At 39.3% G+C, this 21,358-nt stretch overlaps 1 protein-coding gene across 1 annotated transcript; it reads right to left on the reverse strand.

Moving 5' to 3' along the window:
* Window positions 1-7,780: 7,780 nt before the first annotated feature.
* LOC132177320 (MLP-like protein 28) lies at window positions 7,781-8,657 on the reverse strand. Its single transcript, XM_059589589.1, has 2 exons — window positions 8,375-8,657; window positions 7,781-8,273 (listed from the first exon to the last, which is right to left on the reverse strand). The coding sequence occupies exons 1-2, from the start codon at window positions 8,559-8,561 to the stop codon at window positions 8,008-8,010; spliced, it is 453 nt and encodes a 150-aa protein (XP_059445572.1). The 5' UTR covers window positions 8,562-8,657; the 3' UTR covers window positions 7,781-8,007.
* Between the last annotated feature and the right edge of the window lie 12,701 nt (window positions 8,658-21,358).

A 21,358-nucleotide genomic window follows, 5' to 3' on the forward strand; every position in this document is an offset into this window, starting at 1 on the left:
TCAAAATAATTCCAATATGAATGAATCACCATCTCAGAATTCATTGAACTTCATATCAAATGAAACAACCAAGGCATACAATTTTTTTTTTTTTTTGTTAGGCTTTGCAATGCTTAGCTCCCTTAAGCTTTCTAGTTGACCCATTTATCAAGTGTTAGGCCAATATCTCCCAAACCAAATGGCTTTAGGGCATTAGGTGTAAAGACACCCCTAAGGACTTACTAACTCGAGTTAAAAAGGCTACGAAGCTAAGCTAGCCATTTTATTAATCAACCCAAAATTTTCACTTTTTGACGCGAACACTCACTGCTTAATGAGGCAAGAGGTCCGCTTAATGAGGCAAGAGGTCCGGTTACTCGGTGAAAAATTCAAACTTTATTTTATTTATTTATTTATTTTTTTTTTATAGCATGCCAAAGTTATTCACCCAATATGTCACCCAACAGAATTCAAGATATTGAAAACAAACATAATTGGTCTCAAAATTCATACCTCACAGACAAGTGCTAGTGTGCTCAATATAGATTTAAATTGAAATAAGAAGCATCTCATGTTGCCAAAAGTAAGTAACAAGACTTAAAATCCCTAAGTCATATGATCATGTGTTCATAACTTTAAGCCTATCAATGAATTTCAAACCAAAATCAAAGCTCAACCATATGCTTAAGAATGACATAACAATAATAATGGAATGTGTTTTGTTTTTCCATACCCCCCAACTTGAATCATACATTGTCCTCAATGTATGTATAGAACTAAAGAATAAGATCAAGAGTATAGGAATACCTGAATGAGCAGATGTGGGCATATCATACCCCCAAACTTGAATGCAAAAACACATGTCCTAAAAATAAAATGATACTCCAACCAAATACCAATCAAGTGCACACATTGTTGTAAAAAGATAAACAAAGAATGAAACAACAATGGATAAAATAAACCTGGATGGAGATCATATGCCCTGGTGGAGTGGAGGGTCAAGCGCACAGGGCCTGCACTTGATCCTAGGAGGTATTTCTCAATGTAAGTCCGAGTCCCGAAGGATCTTACCTCGATCCTTCAGAAGTCCAATCAAGCTCTTCCATCCCTTCTTCTTTATGATCATGTAGCACTCCACAAGGAAGAGGATTCTTCTTAACATCCCGAAACTGCCTCTCCCAGGAATAGGTCTTGATGCTCCCCATGACAATGTTCAGGGTGTTTGTCCCGAACTGGTTTCATGATCAACCTCTTGTCTCTATGGGAGTTCTCAAAAACTGGGGTAGCCAGGGAATTTGCCAAAAAAATTTCCACCCCAATGAAATCAACTTCAGCAACCTCTGAATGAAATATGTCCCCTGTGGGGTTGTCATCAGGTGGTGGAGTACTTGAAGTGAGAGGCATAGGCTCCGGTGGGTTGCTCCATGATATAACTTCAGATAGAGGATCAGGAGGTGGGTCTTCAACAGTTTCTCCAATGTCATCCAAGAAAAAACATGTATTCTGATCAGGTGCATTCTGAAAGGCATTGAAGATGTTCAGTCTGATCTTCATATTCCCAAAGGAGATCTTCATTACTCCGGTCCGACAATTGATGCTTGCATTGGCTGTGGCGAGGAAAGGACGCCCAAGGATGACAGGAATATGCTTCTCTGGATTTGGGACCGGTTCTGTGCCCAGAACTATAAAGTCAACTGGATAATAGAACTTGTCCACCTTGATAATGACATCTTCCACAATCCCGCGGGGTTTCTTGATCGAGCGATCAGCCAATTGCAAGACAGTACTTGTCGGTTTCAATTCCCCTAAGCCCAGTTTCTGATATACCGAGTATGGAAGCAAATTAACACCAGCTCCTAAGTCGAGGAGAGCTCTCTCAATCTCAGTGTTTCCGATGACGCACGAAATCGTAGGCGCTCCAGGGTCTTTGAACTTTGGAGGAGTGTTATGCTGAATCAGAGAGCTTACTTGCTCAGTGAGAATGACCTTCCTGGGAATGTGCTTCTGATTCTTCCTCTTTTGAGTGCACAAGTCCTTGAGAAATTTTGCATAGGCTGAAATTTGCTTGATGGCCTCAAGGAGTGGGATGTTGATTTGAACCTGCTTGAAGGTTTCCATCATGTCTTGTATCTTCTCTCCTTGTTTCCCAAAGTAGGAGGGTGCCTTATGCCGCTCTGGGAATGGGACCTTAGGCTCATATGGTACCTCAGGAGTGGGGGCAGATGAGGAAGATGCCTCGATGCTTACTTGTTTACCCTTGTCCTGATGCCGATTCTGTGGGGCCTCAATTTGCTCATCCTTCTTTTCTTCCACATGATTGTCAACCAGTCTTCCGCTTCGCAATGTGGTGACGGCTTGAACTTGCTCCAGATGAGGCGTGCTTTCTTCTACCATGTATAGTCCCCTAGGGTTGGTCACTGGCTGACTTGGAAGCTTTCCTTCTTCCCTCCTGTTGAGGGTATTGGCAAGTTGTCCGACTTGAGCTTCTAGCTTGGCAATGGAATGGGTATGTGAGTTTACTCTTTCCTCTTGAGATTTGATTGACTGCTTTATCTCGCTGGTCAGCTCAGTCACTACTTTTAGAATCCGATCCTCAAAATTAGACTCTGAGGGAGCCTGGTAGTGCTGCTGTGGAGGCCGGTAAGTGGACTGAGGTTGGTAGGGCTGCCTGTTGGATTGAGCTTGATTGTATGGCCCTGGGGCTGAGTTGCCCGAATTTGAATTCTCCCACGAGGAATTTGGATGATTTCTCCACCCGGGGTTGTAGGTATTGAAGTACTGATCATTACCCGGTCTGGAGAAAGCTGCATTAACCTGCTCATTTGCAATATCAGTATAATTTCCATTAACATGGCAGTTATTTACCTGATGCATAGGACTGGAACAGAATGAGCATGATTCATTGTGTGTGTGAGCAGCATTAGGAGTAAAACCAGCAGTCATCAAAACTTGATCTAGCTTCTTGGTGATAGCCTCAACTACTTGGTTGGCTATGTTTGGGGAATGGCCTGCTTCATACAAACTCTCCGTCTTGGGTGCTTTAGGTGCTGGTGCCCTTCGTCTGGCGGAAACCTGCTGAAGAGAATTGTTACTTAAGTTTTCAAACATAGACCATGCTTCATTTTCACTTTTCAACATGAATGTCCCCCCACATGATGCATCTACCATTTTTCTATTGGACTCGGTCAGGCCATCATAAAAACACTACACTAGCTGCCATTTTGGGACAGCGTGGTGTGGACATGATCTAAGCAAGGTCTACAACCTATCCCAAGTCTCATGGAAATCCTCTCCCTCGTACCGGGAGAATGTAGTAATGGCTCTCCTAGTATCATTGGTCATGCCTATGGGAAAGTACTTCTTAAGAAATTCTTGTTGCAATTGAGCCCAAGAAGTGATAGAATTGGGTGTTAAGGACTGGAACCAATGTTTGGCTTTTTCCTTGAGGGAGAAAGGAAAAAGACGCATCCTTAGGGCATCCTCACTGAATCCATTCATTTTAGTGGTCTCACAGATTGATTCGAAATCACTGAGGAATTCATAAGGATTTTCAGTGCTAAGCCCTAAAAAGGAAGGTAAACTTCGTATAGTGCTAGGCTTAATTTCATAATGGGTTGCCGTAATTTCCGGCAACCGGAGACATGTGGGAGTAGTGTAAGTGGTAGGAAGATAGTGATCTTGCAATGCTACGTGGTTACCGTCCCCCATGGTCTCAGTGGAACGCTCTTCTAGCAAATTAGAGTTCTTTTGGGATCTAATTTGTCTAAAAGTGCGTTCAATTTCAAGGTCGCAAGAAATTAATGGAAAAGATAAAGAACGACGACCTAGCATAAACTAAACAGAAATTTAAAAGAAAACAGAAAAAAAAAAAATTAAGCTAAAACAGAAAACAAACAAGCTCACAAACGGCCTTAGTGTTCACTTAGGGTCTGAATGCAGGATGCTGCAAGTGCGCTCGATCGCACGTCAGGGTGCACTCGAGCGTACTGCCGCAGATGGGTGCGAGTGCAGGAGTGGAGGGCTCGAGCGCTGCTGGCTAGAATCCTGCAGAAGTGCTACCGTGCGCTCGATCGCACACGGACTGCGCTCGATCTCAGTCACAGAGAAGGCAGCTTACGGACCGGTTTGCAGTTTCTCAAAAAAAATAAAATCAACACAAAACAGAATTAAAAATTAGCAACTTAAAATAGGGAAATAAATTATTAAGCTAAAATTAATCTCTAAAATTTGACAATAAAACCGTTATGCAGTCCCCGGCAACGGCGCCAAAAATTGATGTGGTATTTTTGTAACCAAAAATATCAATTATAAAAATAACCACTCGCAATAGGACGAATCTTTGTAGGATACGGCTATAGAGAGGGTGTCGAACCTCAAGGACTGCAGGAGTTTTATTATCAAAATTTGAAAGATTAAAATTAACTTAATTAAAAAGATATTTGATTTGATTTTCTTTAAAACTAAAGTGCATGAAAATAAAAGAGATATAAAATAAGAGAGAGAGTGTAGGGTATTGACTTCTCCTCTATTCGCACAACAATGGCTAATTATAATTAATCCTAGAAATTCATTCTATGCATATTATAAATAAACAAGAAACTACCTTATTAAAGAATAAGCATAATCTATCTTTGGTGGGCACGGATCGTCCACCTAACCACTAAGATGCGGTACGACCCGTCTTCCCTAAGTATAAATTATCAAATTCTTTAACAGGATACATACAATCAATGAATACGTATAACCCATCTTCGGTTGGCACGGACTGTCTACCTAAATTACACTAAACTAGGGTGTAGTACAATCCGTCTTCCCTAGGCATGGCCTATCAAATCCTATTGATCATATGTCAATTAAACCCATTGTATAACCATCATCCTCATAATCACAGAAAACAAGAATGATTTGATTTCAATAAAAGTAAAATACTTTCTAAGACAAGAGAAGAATTTCACAAATATTGATTTTGGAATTTAAGAACAATTGCATTTAATATGAAGAACATAAATCAATTGTAGCAATCCTCATAGTTATACAATCAACATGCATAAATTAAAAATCTAGAAATTAAATACAATCAAACCATTGTGCTTGGATAGGGTTACATCAATACCCCCACGAAGGGGTTTAGCCGCTCATGATCTTCTAAGCACCAAGGACAAATTTTTTATTTCTAGCTCTAGGAGGCGGTGTGTATTTTTACAATGTTCAAAGCCATATTTATAGGGATTAGGAGAACCCTAAAACCCTAGAAATCCTCAGAAAACCGTAATTCAGTCTCCCAGTCGGATTGGGAGACCTAGAAAAACTTTCCTTCTCAATTTCGGAGTCTGTTTTGCCTCTGGCGCCCGTGTGCGCTCGAGCACACTGTAGCTGCGCTCGAGCGTACTGTAGCTACAGTAACTCCGCTACAGTAATTGCTACAGTATTTTGCTACAGTACTTTAATTGCATTTTGAGCCCAAAATCAATGATTTTCTTGTATCTTTATTAAACACCTGTAAACACAAAAACAAAACAAAATCAAATAAATAACAACGCTAAGGAATTAACATATGCAAATTAAAGGGCTTGAATGTGCAACATTCGGTGCTTATCAAAGAGCGAGGTTAAACACCGAGCAGCTTTTTGGGGAGAGGAACATATGCAATGGATACAAAGAGGAAAAGTGGGAGAAAAACAAAAAGAAAATAGGACAAAAATATGGATGTGGCCCATACGGCCATACCTCCCCTCTCGCCACTCTTTGTAATGGATCAGATATTCAGTTGGTGCCTAGCAAACTAGATTTTGTACCTCCTCAACCAATAGTTTGGGAAATAAATCTTCCAATTTTTTTCTAAGCAATCAAAATGAAAAGAAGTTCATGCATGAGGGTTTATGAAGTTGACCCTAACAGTAAGCTTAACTGATGGTTAAATAATTGTTCATTATAATTTAATCTAATAGTCAAGATTAAGTGTCTATTAATATCACTAATAGATATATATACTTTTATTAGTCCACTCAGACATATATAATTCTATCACTATGAGTAGTCCACTCAGTCTCTCTAAAATCTTAAGTATTCTTAAAAATTCGAGTATTTTTTTTCTTGAAGAATAGTGAATATGAGAGTTTCAGGTTTGGCTTCTTTTTGTGGAAAAACCAACCAAACTATATAGGATTTCTGGACTCCATTGTATTACATTCATGGAAAAACATTTTCTTTAATGTGATGAATTGCTGAGGCAAATAATTTCTTAAGAAAAGTGAATTTATAACGCACTTTAAGAGCATTTACTTTTATGTTTTCATATTTCTGTTCTAACATCAATCTTTTTCTTTTCTTTTCTCTATTTCTTTCATATTTTTTTTCTTCTAATATCCATGTTCTAATTAAGTACGTATCTCCAAAGATCATAATTCATATTAGTAATGAACTTAAATTAAATCTGTTAATTCCTGCAGGCTTATCAAAACTAAAATCTTTCATTAATCTCTTGTATAGGGGCTTACATGGTGGTAAAAATCATCATTGAAATGGTACGGATGAAGGGCCTTTTATGTTTACTTGATTATATATCATGTAAACATAAAATATCTTGAAGAGCCTCATAAAATATCTTTAAGATTAGTCTCATAAAATATCTTTAAAATATCTTTAAGATTAGCCTCATAAATATCTTGAAGATTAGTCTCATAAAATATCTTTAAGATCTCATAAAATATCTTGAAGATTAGTCTCATAAAATATCTTTAAGATCTCATAAAATATCTTTAAGATTAGTCTCATAAAATATCTTGAAGAGTAATTTGGAATCTAAATATAGATCTCAAACCGTTAAGGTTTGAGGCTAGAAAAGATCGTTAAGATTTGAGGTTTACACTGTGTAGGTGTATACCATTTTTCCTTTCCAATAATATTATATGAGTAATCAAAAAATAGATAGCAATTTAATTCATGTTTTCCAGCATGTTTACTTGATTATATATCATGTTTATTTATTTATTTTTTAAAGGAGTGAGTTTATTTCAGCATAATTAATTAATTGCATAATAGGGTTTTTTTTTTTTCTTTTTTATGTTATAAATCCGTAATAACATGTTTTGATTAATAATTTGAGCGTGTTTGACTTGCTGAAAAGTTTTTCCTGATTGTCTTTTTTACTAACATGTTTGGCTTGCTGAAAAACATTTTGATTAATTAAAACAATATGCAAACAAAGGTATGTGCTGGAAAGCTTTCCCAGCAGACCAAACATCATGTATTCATGTTTATTAAAAATTTTCTTGTTGGAAAGCCAGCAAGCCAAACATTCAACAATCATGAACACATCCTAAAACCAGAAATTTCCAGCAAGCCAAACATGTTCTAAGTTTTGTAAATTTGGAAGAGAGGATTGAAAAACGAATGAGCCAATGCTAGGATCTTCATGTTCAAGGACTAGGTAATTTTTTTATGAGGGTGATCCTGGTTTTACCTACAGGCCAGGCAGTACTTGGGCTCCGCCCCACTTTCCGTGTTTCCGTGTCGACTGTGAACCAAGCATAGAGGCCTAACTAGGATCTATCAGACTAATCTCTAGTCCAATACTCCACACCACTCAAAGTATTGGACATTGAGTCCCAGGCTTTGCCCAAGTGGCTGGCCCCTAGGAAGTTTCGAACTCAAGACCTCAAGGGGTAATATCCCTAGAAGCCGCAAGCCTCCACCACAAGGCCAACCCCTTAATTGGGGTTCATCAACTAGATAATTAAACAACTTGTAATTAATAGGAGCCGCATATCCCAGCAATAAGCTGCTTCAGTAAGTCCAAACAATTTAAAACATATATATGCATATAAATTATACTTAAGAAAACACATATTACAAAAGCCCCGGATACATTTGACCCATATATAAGATCTAAGTATATGGGTGCCTGCAATAAGTGGCTTCAATACGCCCACACAAAAACTAACATTCATATACAGACTTGCATGATATATAGAATAAAACACACAGAAACACTCCCGATCTTTTATTGTAGAAGTACAACCTTTTTGTCTATGCGGTAAGGTGAGCACCAATGTCTTTGCTGACATCAATTAGAAACTGAAGCAATGTCTTTGGATCTGGAACATCCTCCTTCAGCTTCTCGTATTCCAAGCTCCAGTGGACCAAGCTGCCCTCACCCTTGGGAGTAGCTTGAACAGTGATTTTGAAGCTCTTGTACTCCTGCAGAAGATCCCCTTCAATCACTTTGAAAGTGACCGACTTGTTTGTATCATCTATTGCTTCAATTTTGTCCTTAGCAACTTTGGCTTGCCCATCTATGATTTCACAAGACAAGAAACAATATTTAAAGATATTAATTAACATCATGCATGCTATACATTGCCAAGGAAATGAAAGAATATAATTCCTAAATTACCATGGACATAATCCCAGTAGATGACAGAGCCCTCATTGCCCCAATCTCCTTCATGCAAAGCACAACCCTGGACTTTGTCAGGGCAGACATTGGATACGTGGTGTGGCCTGCCGCTGAAAACCTCATGAAACTTTTCAGCAGGAGCTTTAATTTCTACATCAACCTCCACCCTCCCAAATAGACTCATTTTTGCAGGTAGTTGTATTACAAGGCCAACTAGTTAGAGGTACTAACAAAACATAATGGCTAGAAGGTAAGGAGAATGTGTTGAGAAAACAGGTAGGGGCATTGCCCTTAAATAGAAGGAAGGAGGTTTTGCATGTCATTTCCTCTAGGGACAACTTCTCGTGGGTTTAGTTGAATAATTCTATCCACTTTACCATTTTAGTCTTTACTCCCAAAAAATAAATATCATTTGTGATGTGCATGGCGAAACTTTTTATTATTATAGTCATAAATATGTTTTCAAATATTGTGACTTATTACATTTGCTCCAGTTCTTTTTCAATAGATGCGGATCTAAGAGCTGATAGAAGCTATTACATTAGTTCGATAGGATGAAAGTTGAATATTTAAAATTAGTGATAAAAAAATAAATAAATAAATAAACAAAGAAGAAGGAGGAAGGCAACCCCCAAAAAAACAACTAGAAGTACTTAAAACTATCAAGTATTGGTCAAATAAATGACACAACACATTTAGACAATAGGAGTGGCTACAAAAGGCTGTAGCAGAGGGAATGTCCTCGATAATGGAACTACCAACAAAGTAACAACTACGGAAAGTGATTAACGCACTATATCAAGGCCAAGGGCAAGTATTGAAAAAGGTTGAATCGGAGCTGTTGGAGATAAGCTTCACCATGGTGTCCAATAAGGGTGGTACTTGGCATGGAAAGCGTGGAAGACACCAAAAAAGAAGTTGTCTGTGGTTCCCCAAAGGCAAGAAAAGGTACCAGGTTTGGAGATCCAAAGAGAAAGAAAAGAGGGTGCTAACGATCTGACGCGTTGACAAAAAATGGGCAATGGCATTGATGGCACGTGCTACATATAAGTGCTGGGGAGACACATGTTGCATATGTGCTAGAACAGATTGTGGCGGCACGGGAGCGGACGATGGCGACGGTGCTAGGTGGCATGCAGATGTGTGTATGAAGCACGATAGATTTGACTTTCAAGTTGCAGACAAAAAAGAGAGAAAAAAGGAAGTTAAAAAAAAAAAAAAAAAGGAGAAGAGGATCGAGGAGGAGGGAAGATCCTCCTAGGGGACACAATAAATTTGGAGAAAGAAAAAAAAATCATAGAGCATAGGGGAGGAGAGACAGCTCTCGTGATGCATGTAATTGAAGTCACCCCTTCTTGATTTTGTTAGTTAAAATGGTTGAAAAGTTAGCCTTGTAAAACAATTTTTTGTTTTTATTTTCATCGAGATAGTCACTTTGGCTAAGAAATTGGCTAGATGCTTCCGTACTCAACAAATTTACTAAGCGCGATAGTTCAAAAATAATACATTAAAAAAACAAAATTAATATGATTCTCTAGTTTTTAAAAATAGAGAAAATAAATGAAGAATAAACATGTAAAATCGAATATCACTACAAAAAAAGCCCAATTCCTAGCATTTTTAATACTAGCATAGGGGCAAAGCGTTAGTATTTTGACAATTTCTCAACGTATATTCTGATACGCCACTGTTCTTAAAATAAATGCATGGCGTATATATATACGAGATTAAATAATTTTATTTTCCTAGCGCATGCAAGACATACGCTTATACACTAGGAAAGTGCATTTCGTTTAACGCTTTTAATGGCATATACATGTATACGCCAATAATTTCCTATTTGGGGCACAGGAAATTGGAAAAAAAAAGATAATTTCCCCGCATTGTATATATCCCTAAAATCTCTCATATTTCTTTTTTTTTTTCTCACATTTATCTTCTAACAAATTATCCCTATGTCAGTCGCGCGCTATGCCTCTCTCCCCCACGAAGCTTGCGCCACCGCCATCGATGTGTGTTTTTCTTCTCTGTCGTTTGGGCTTGATTTAATTTGTAGGATTTCGATCTAGGGTTTTGATTTAGGTATTGTTGGATTTCGATTTATGTGGTGGCCTGTTGGATTTACGGTCTGAATTTATTGGAGGCTCATTCATAAAAAAAAATCCTATATTTTTATTGTTTGATCAAAAATGGCATTTCTTTTTTTCTTTTTTTTTTCTTTTTTTTTTTTTTTGGGTGTTTTTTTTCTGTTTTTTGATCGAATCTAGTGTTATGTTTTGATTCTTTTATTTATTCATTGTTTTGTGTTTGTTTGTTTGCAGTTTAAGCCTTACGAGAAAGACTTCGAGAGGAGGGCACGGGTCATCTTTATTGGATCTCCTAATATAACATGCCAACTAACTATTATTGAAGAACATATAGAACACCAAATTAGAGTTTGAAATCAAGTCAGAGATTGCATAATATAATCTTATCTCATAATCTCTGATTGTTTTGATTGTATTCAGTTTATTTTAAGATATATGATAGGGGCTCAACTGAGCCCTATCTAAGATCCAACTTTTGTAGACATATATTTTGATTTTTGTCTCTTTTTTAAAATTTTAACTTTGGAACCTGACATAACTCTTATGTAGCTTTGTGCCGCGTAAGTAAAAGTTTGGTCTTAGATAGGACTCAGTTGAGCCCTTATCATATTTCTTATTTTAATTGTATATTTTTTTTAATACTTATAAGGACATTATCTTAGGATAAGATTATAGTTGTTTGTATATTTTGAACTTCACGTGTAAGCCTGTTTATCAATATCTATTGTTCATTATAATCTTATCAAATTTTTTGTGATTTTGAAATTTATTTTATAGGTTTTAAAAAATTTGGTTATATGGGATTTCTGTATAACCAAATTGTTTTAATATATTCCACCAATTTAAGGGCACATACTCTTGCCGACGCAAGAGTGCATCTTCCTGGCACATGCGTGTGTCTTCTTTGTCTGCTAGCAAAAATTTATTGACACTGGGTTGTAGGCATAAAGAATAGGCTAGAAAATAAAAGTCAGGTCCCCAAGAGGTAGCTCAATCGGCTTAGACCACGCTTAATGAAGCGGAGGTCACTAATTCAAATCCCTCTTCCCCCTCTTGTGCGGACATGTCAAACAAAAAAATAAAACAAACAAATACCAGGAACATATTTCCTGGCATTTATTATAATTTGATTCTTATTATTTAAAAAACGTATGCCACAAACACACTTTTTTTTGTAATAAATATTAGTGAAGTCAATAGCAAAAATGTTGAGTCAAATATAAATGCTTTAAAGAGTTGATAATTTTAAAAAATAATAAAAAATAAATAACTCTTTTAAGCAAAATTTTAGCTAAACATTTGTTGAGCGGTAAATGCACTGTATAAACAAATTAAAGAAAATATAATTTAAGCTAAACATTTATTCAATGATTCTCTAGGGCTCTAGCTGCTGGATGAGAAGCAAACTTTTCTCACGTCTTCTACGATTGTGAGGGCAACCAAGAAAAAGAGATGATGAACAGTGGCAATATGGCGGATGATCTCACGAAGATGTGGGATAATCTTACTCTCACAGAGGAAGAAAGTGTCGGAGTGGAGGAAAGAATTGAAGATGTAGTAGAGGTGGTTCATAAGGGCCAAGAGTGCCTGGTGGGTAAACTGTTGGGGGATCGATTAGTCAACAAAGAGACAATTAGAGCCATACTGATTCGGTGGTGGAAACCAACGGGTCATTTATCTTTTCGAGTGTTGGGAGACAATATTTTTCTCATTCAGTTTGAACACTTTTGGGACAAGTCTAGAGTGCTAGAGGGTCGGCCCTGGATCTTTGAAGGGACCCTCTTTGCAGTCGAGGTGTTTGACGGTTTAACGCCTCCTACTCAGATTGATTTCACACAAGCAGCGTTCTGGATCAAAATGTTTAACCTACCCCTGGCTTGTATGGACAAAGTCATGGGGATGAAGTTGGGAGCTACGGTGGGCATAGTGGAGGATGTAGATACCAACGAAGATGGTATTGGATGGGGCAAGTATCTGCGGGTGAAAGTCAGGATCAATGTACTACAACCCCTCGCATGTGGGAGGATTTTGAAGCTAGAAAATAAATCTATTCGGATGCCATTCCAATACAAGAGTATACCCTGGTATTACTATCGGTGTGGGAGGATTAGTCATGGGGGCATGGTTTGTCCGATCAAGGAGCCAAAAAGCGTATCAGGGGATGGATCCAGACTGTAGTATGGTCCATGGCTGAGAGCGAGTCCACCCAAGAGATGGCCGGAGAAGGACCAGTGGGGTTATGGAGGAGATGCGGGATCACCGGAAGGGAGTGCTCGACGGAGAAGAGGGGGCTCTTGGGCAGAGGATCACCGGAACGATGGGTCCACGGCGAGATGTTTCGATGGGGAGCCTCATAACGGAAAATCTGAAGATTCCCCGAATCGCGCGAAAGGTGTTTATGAGAATATTTCCTCAGGAAATAATTCCCATAATGGTGACATTAATGGAGAGACGGTTATGAGGAATAATTGTAATGAGAAAGCAGATTCGGCAGAACCACGTGGAAAGGGTGAACATGCCATATGGGGACGTGTTGATGGAATGACTTACCAACATGAGGCCAAGATCGGTGGGCTAAATTCAATGCAAGATTCTGGTGAGGAGGGGGCAGCGCAGAATCTGGAGAAAATTTCTCTTGGGGAAAATATACCAAAATCAGTGCGCATGCAGAGGATTAACATGGAGGGGACACATCCTTCTACCAGGGTTATGTGGAAGAAAGCCAAAGAAGGGGGTAGGCTCATAAAGAGTCCACGTGGAACAGTGTTGCTAGAAGAAGATGTTACGGAGAACCCACGTGTTAATGTGGATACTCTTTTTGCTCACCAACTTAGAGTTCAAGGGGGTCCACGCCAGACAAAAAAACGTACAAGGGGCTGCAAAACAAGAACACTGGAGGAGAAGAATATTGATGATGGTGCGGTCAGCAATGAGTTCACTGGGCCTTCGAACAAGAAGGGAAAACAGACGGCGATGGACATGGAGAGGGAGTTGCAGATTCAGGCGGTGGCTGTTTCACAGCCCCGCCAAGCATCATGTGAGCCCTAAGTTGGAACTGCCGAGGGCTTTGGAATCCTCGGACAATTCGGGATCTTTGCCATTTGGTAAAGACTAAGAGACTCGATTTGGTTTTCCTCATGGAAACCAAATTATCAGCCCGGAGAATGGAAGCCATTAGAGTTTAAACGGGGATTGCTAGTGTTTTTTCGGTGGACAGTGTGGGAAGGAGTGGGGGCTTAGCCCTCTTGTGGAACAATGACATTTCTGTGGAGATCCAAAATTACAGCAGGAGACACATCAATGTTGTAGTTCAATCTAAAGTTAATGAGCAGTCGTGGAAGTACACTGGGTTCTATGGCCAACCCAACGTGTGGAAACGCCCCGAAGCATGGGCTTTACTGAATCATTTGCGAACATATTCCCCAAAGGCTTGGTTATGCTCAGGAGATTTCAATGAAATTTTGGAGGAAAAGGAGAAGTTTGGTGTAGTCAGAAAACCAAGAAGCTAGATGGAGGCCTTTTGGACTACCTTGGAAGCCTGTCAACTCTGGGATTTGGGTTTTAAAGGACTTGAATTTACATGGTGCAATATGAGGAGTGATGGCCAGCTTATAAGGGAGCGTTTAGACAGGGTGTTGGCCAATGAAGAATGGAGTAGGCGTTACCCTATAAGACAAGTAGAAGTTCTAGCATCTGTTTGTTCAGGTCACACCCCAGTGGATATCTCTTTTCAGGAGCATAAGGGGAGTCCCCAGCCACATTATAGAAGATTTAGATTTGATGCGGGGTGGGGAAAAAATGAGAAGGCACGAGAGGAGGTCAGGAAGGTCTGGAGGAAAAAAGAGGTGGGGGGAAGTGCATGGGAGACGGTCAAAAGCAATCTGGAAAGAAGCAAAAAGAAGCTGTTGGTCTGGAGTAAAAAAAAAAAAAACAAAGGCCCATCAGAGAGTATAATAAACCAAAAAGTGGGAGAATTACAAAAGCTTTATGAAGTCAATGGCCATTTAGATCTTGGCACCATTAGAACATTACAAGCAGATGTGGATGACATTCTGGAAAGGGATGAGCTGAAATGGAGACAATTGGCAAAGGAGCATTAGCTGAAGTTAGGGGATAAAAACTCAAAATATTTCCATGCTTGTATGAAGCAAAGACAGAAGGCAAGCAAAATTCAGTGCATATCGGATGGGGAGGGAAGATGGCATACGTCTCCAGAAGTTGTCCAAACAGTTTTTATTAAGCATTTCAAGAATATGTTTACCATGTCACAACCGGTGGGTATCTCTCAATGCCTTGAGGCTCTACCAAGGCTGGTTTCGGAAGAAATGAATGAGGGACTACTTCAGAATTTGACTAAGGAGGAGATCCATACAGTGTTACAAGACATGGCACCCCTCAAATAACCGGGCCCGGATGGATTCTCAGCGTGCTTCTATCAAGCAATGGGAGGTGGTGGGCCAGGAGGTTTGTGAGGCTATTATGAATTTTTTCACTACTGGTTTTCTTGATAAAGATATAAATTATACTCATATTGTTCTGATCCCAAAAATTAAGAACCCTACAAAAGTCACGGACTTTCGGCCTATTAGTTTGTGCAATGTGGTGTATAAGATTTTATCTAAAGTGTTGGCAAATAGGCTGAAAAAAAATTCTTCCCAACATTATCTCAAGTAACCAAAGTGCTTTTATTTCCTGATCGGCTCATTTCAGACAATATCTTGGCGGCCTATGAAACCTTACATACTATGTACTCTCGTGTGTGGGGTAAGGAAGGTTTCATGGCTGTCAAGATTGACATGAGCAAGGTGTACGACCGTGTGGAGTGGGTTTTTTTGGCAGAAACTATGGGTAAGATGGGGTTTGATCAGAGATGGATCAAACTTATTATGAGTTGTATTACTACAGTTCATTATTCCATTTTAATAAATGGAAATCCTGTGGGTTACTTTCACCCTTCCATAGGCATCTGTCAAGGGGATCCCCTCTCACCCTATCTATTCATTATATGTGCAAAAGTGTTGAGTTCTTTATTTCAGAAAGCGGAACGGACAGGAGTGTTGAAGGGTGTACCAACATCGGTGGGAGGTCCAAAACTAAATCATTTGTTTTTTGCTGATGACAGTCTTCTTTTTTGTAAGCCGAATAGAGCATATTGGAATTACTTGTCGGGGATTTTAAAGACATATGAGAAAGCATTAGGACAACGTCTTAACAAAGAAAAGACGTCCATTTTCTTCAATAGAAATACAAAGGAGGAGATTAAGGAACTCTTGATACAAGTGGCAAGTATTCCAGCATCACAGTGTTTTGATACTTACTTGGGTCTCCCTGTATTGGTAGGGAAGTCAAGGTCAAGTGAATTCCACTTTATGGTTGAGAGAGTCAAGAAGACAGTGTCGGATTGGAAGATGAAGTTTTTATCTCAAGCTGGCAAAGAAGTCCTCCTTAAGGCGGTGGTTCAAGCGATTCCCACTTATAGCATGAGCATTTTCCTCCTCCCTAAGGAGTTGTGTAGGGAATTGAACTCCATCATGCAAAAATTCTGGTGGGGACATAAGGCAAACGATAAAAAGATCCACTAGATGAGTTGGGAAAAGATGGGGGTAGCCAAATCACAAGGATATATGGGTTTTCATGACCTCATTTGCTTTAATAAAGCACTATTGGCAAAACAATGTTGGCGGTTATTGCAAAATGAGGAAAGTCTAGCCGGTAAAATAATTAAAGCCAAATACTACCCATGGGGATCATTGTTTAAAGCAAAATTGGGAAGTCGGCCTTCCTATGCAAGGCGGAGCCTACTGTCGGCAATGGATCTGCCCCAAGCGGGCTTGATATGGAGAATAGGGGATGGGTGCACTGTTCGAATATGGCAAGACCGATGGTTACCTACGCCCTCAACTTTTTCGATACAGTCTCCTCGCACTAGACTGGGGGAAGAGGCGAAGGTTGTAGAATTAATGGACCAGTTAACTGGAGGGTGGAATACTGACCTGATAAAGGAGATGTTTACAAGTTCAGAAGCCAAAACAATTATTAATTTACCTCTTAGTCGATATAGGCAAGCTGACAAATTGATTTGGCAGGCTACTCCAAATGGTTTGTTCACTGTTCGCAGTGCCTATTACATTGAAAAAGCGAGGACAGAGTCTTTGAAAGGAGAACGGTCATGAAAGACGGGGTATGAACAGGTTTGGAAATCCATTTGGAGCCTGAGAGTTCCTAATGCTACTAAGGTATTCTTGTGGCGTACATGTGCGGATATATTACCGACTAAGGAGAAATTAATGCAGCAAAGGGTTGTGGCTGATAACAAGTGTTTGATCTGTCAAATGGAAAAGGAGACTGTGGCGCACATTTTATGGGAATGCTCTTCCTCTTCTGACGTATGGGCGGCTTGTAATACAAAGATCCAAAAGCAAGATTGGTGGGTCTGGATTTGATTGATGTGGTGGCCCGGCTATTGTTAAAGTGTAGGGAAGAGGAGATGTCCCTATTTGCCTTGGTTGCAAAACGTATCTGGGCAAGCCGTAATTCTGTGCTGCATGGGGGAATTCATAAATCCTAATAGGATCGTTCAATAGGCCAAATTAACTCGGGATCAGCTCTGCATTGCCAACAAGAAGGAAGAGGAACTGAACGTATCGGGATCTGCAGTGAAGTCACCCATTTCCACGTGGAGGCCGCCATCTGATGGGAGCTTCAAAGCAAACTAGGACATGGCGGTTGACAGGAACAGCTCTTGTCTAGGTTGTGGAGTGATCATACGGGACTGCCAAGGCTTTGTCATTGCCGCTCAAAGTAAGAAAATTCCCACTCTCCAAGAACCGGAAGTTGCGGAAGCCACGGCAGCCCGAGAGGCTGTTGAGTTTTGCAGAGATGTGGGCATACAAGATGTTATCATGGAAGGCGATTCGCTACAGGTCGTTCAAGCATTCATGGATTCCGGGGCCAATTTTAGACCTTATGGTCAGGTGATAGAGGATGCCAAATCTATTCTGGGGAGAATGAGGAGATGGACGTGCTGCCATGTAAAGAGGGATGCAAATATGACAACCCACGGTTTGGCAAAGTTTGGACTGTCATGTTCCTCAAAACAAGTTTGGATGGAGGAGAAACTCAAGTGCATCCACCCTATTGTAACTTTAGATCAGTCTCCTCTTTCCCATTAGAGCTTTGCTCTAGATGTATTTTCTCATGATGAAATAATATCACTCTTTTCCAAACAAAAAAAAAAACAAAAAAAACTAATTAACAAGACCTAGTAATAGGATGTTGGTCAATAATTAAACATAAATAACAAAAACAGTTGGGACACGCTAATAATGATTCCTATCACTTCAATAGTAATTGAAATTTTATCTGCAAAGTTAGATGTGATGTGATTTCTTCCGCCCATCTCAATAAAAAACACTATTTTAACGTATCAAATCTTGTAGGACATCACGCTACATCAACTAATTTAAATATAAAAGATAAATAAAAAGCTGCTATATAGAATTACTCAATCAAATGATATGCGAATTTTCTATTAAAAAACAAAAAAAGTGGTTAAATTTAGAATTGGTGTATAGCCCACACCTATGTTGTAACATTCCGCCCCAATAATACAATATTGTCTATTTTTAGTTTTTTAAAATTAGACTTTTCAGGAGGCCACCCATTTAATTGGTACTACTCTCGTATAAGCATGTTTAACTGTAAATTTCTGATAGGTTCATGCACATCACAACTTTAAAACATGTTGTCTTAAAAAATGTGCAAATGTACATATAAACACTTTTTTCATCTCCAACAATGTGCATGAGACACCACATGTCTTGAAATAGGAAGATACATATAGGGTCCAATGCTAGATTGATGGATAGGTATCATTATCAACATGCCCATGCAAAAGAGCATAAACAACCAAAGGAGGGTGACATCGAATTGGATTTTCAGTTGAGCTAGTGTTGGCGGGAAGACAACAATGGGAAATGAATGAGACACTATGCTAATTAAGTGGCCTTGGCCTTTGGCCATGTGTGAGAGTGGGGGTTACATAAATGGTGCAATCCTTAACGTTAGATTTAAATGATTACATTTATCATTTTTTATTGACTTATAAGTTTTTGAAATAAATGATATTTTAACATGGCATCAAAGCGGAGATTATAGAGTTTTTGAACCCGTTCTCCGTCATTCATATATGTATTTGAAAAGACAATTAATAGTACTCACATGCATGCTTAATTAGATCATTAATTTGGTAAAAGGTTAATCAGGTAGGCCGAGGAGACCAATTGTGGCTATCCTATCTGGGCATGACCATAGTAGCACTTACCTGCTAGGAGCCACATAGAAGGGGCCTAGATGGTGGGAACCACTTGCGCTCCCTCAAGTCCAACTGAGTCATTGCCTAATCCAGCCCCACCTATATTAGATTAGGTAATTATCTGTAAAAACAGCCCAAGTATTTCCATTGGGTTGTGTTTCATATATAGATGATAAAATAACTGGATTACAATATTTGAAACTTAAATGTACAATTATCTAATCTATATTGAATTCAAAATACAATTTAAATTGGGAAGGATAGAACTTTTAGTTGGGCTAAGACTTTGGATAAGAATTTATTCCAATATGCCCCCGGAATCGAGACGGAGGGGCAAAGACGTTGAGATTGGTCTTTAGGAAATTGAACCAAGCTGCAACAAGAGGTTTGGTGAAAACATCGGCAATTTCATCTTTGCTAGAGAGGAATTTGACAGTAAGACTTTTAGATTCAACTTGATCTCGCACAAAGCGATAGTCAATTGCTATATGCTTTGTTCGGGCATGAAAAGCTAGATTTTCCGACAAGTAAGTAGCATCGATGTTATCACGAAATAATATTGGAGCATTCGGAAGAAAAACACCTAATTCACTGAGGGGAGATTGAAGCCAACAAAACTCTACAACTGTGTTTACCAGAGATTTATACTTAGATTCTGTGGTTGAGCAAGACACTGTGGGTTTCTTTTTAGAGCTCCATGAAAGTAGATTAGAGCCAAGGAAAATGCAGAACCCAGAAGTGGAACGTCGGTCATCTAGGCAACCTACCCAATCTGCATTCGAAAAGGCAAATAATTGGGTTGAGGAGTACTTTCTGATAAGAAGACCATGATTAATAATGTGCTTCAAGAAGCGTAAGATTCTCTTGACAGTAGACCAGTGGGTGTCTCGGGGCTTATGCATGAACTAAGAGACCTTAGTGACAGCAAAGGCAATGTCAGGTCCGTGATGGACAGATACTGTACTACGCCAACTATACTCCAATAAATAATTGCATCATCAAACTTTACACCATCAAACTTACTAAGAGTGGCAAAGGATGACATGGGAGACGTAATAGGTTTTGCTTGAGACATGTTGGCACGTTTGAGAATATCATAAATATACCTTTGTTGACAGAGGTGAATTCCAGCAATAGACCTAGACACCTCCACCCCTAAGAAGAAATTCAACTCTCCAAGATCTTTGATTGGAAATTCAGCAGAGAGCTACTGAATGAGGCCGTGAATTGCAGTAGGAGAGGTCCCTGTGAGAATAATGTCGTCGACATACACAAGAGCAAAAAGCCGAACATCGCCTTCAGAATAAATGAACAATGAACTATCAGACCGAGATCCATGAAAACCAAGGTCAAAAAGCTTAGAGTTGAGACTCTGAAACCATGCACGAGGAGCTTGTTTTAAGCCATAAAAGGCTTTTTTGAGATGACAAATAGTAGAGGGTGCATTAGCATCAATAAATCCAAGAGGTTGGACGATATAAACAGGTTCTTGAAGAAAGCCATGAAGAAATGTATTACTCACGTCTATTGGTTTAATTTCCCATCCAGCAGTCATAGCAAGTGAAAGAACAGTCTTAATAATTATTGGCTTAGTTACCGGATTGTAGGTATCACCAAAATCAATACCCGGTTGTTGATGAAATCCTTTGACAACAAGACAAGCTTTATATCATTCAATACTTCCATCAGCCTTTCTCTTGATGTGAAACACCTATTTGGCTCCAACAACATTCATAGAGGGATTATATGGGACTAAACCCCAAGTTCCATTTTTTATGAGAGCATTGAACTCCTCTGCCATGGCAGTGCGCCATTCTTTTTGTTTGAAGGCAGTGGTGAAACATGTTGGTTCAGTATCATGTGTAGTAAGAGAGGTACTGAGGGCATGAGGTAAAAGATATCTAATGGTACCATCTGTATGGATTTTTGGTTGATGGAAATTGGTTTGAGAACGAGTAACCATGTTGTGGGTTCGAGGAGGAGCAATGGTAAATATCACAGGTGTGGGAGTTTGAATGTCATTATTAGTAGTTTGGAAGAGGTCACGGGTGATAGGTAGATCAGTAGAAGAGATAGCTTGGTTGTCCTTTTTGGTAGTATGGAAGAATTCAGGGGTGCTATGTGCTTCAGTAAACGAGACCGCAGGCAGTGATGCATTTGTGTCAGGAGTGATGTTTGAGACTCAACAGGAGAGACACTCACATGTGGACAGTGAGATGAAGAAGTAAGAGGGACCACGATTTTTGTAGATGTGGGCTGGTGCATGAAAGACTGTGTGGGTGAGGATAAATGAGATAAAGGTAACACTAGTGGACATAGAGACCTGTTGTGTAAAATAGAGGAATCTGGAATTGACAGAGATCTTTTTGAGGTGGACTTGTGATGCAAAGGAGACACCCTTTTTCGTGAAAGGCTGCTGTGCAAAGGAGAGAGTCGTGTACTTGGTGAAGGAGAAAGTCTTGAATTATGTAAAGAGGAGACTTGTGGACTTGAAAAATTCATGCGCAAAGGAGAGACTCGTGGACTTGGCAAAGAAGAGATTTGTGGACTATCCAAAGAAGAAACTTTGGGAGACTCATT

Source organism: Corylus avellana, chromosome ca4, assembly GCF_901000735.1.
Source record: "Corylus avellana chromosome ca4, CavTom2PMs-1.0".
NCBI lineage: Eukaryota > Viridiplantae > Streptophyta > Magnoliopsida > Fagales > Betulaceae > Corylus > Corylus avellana.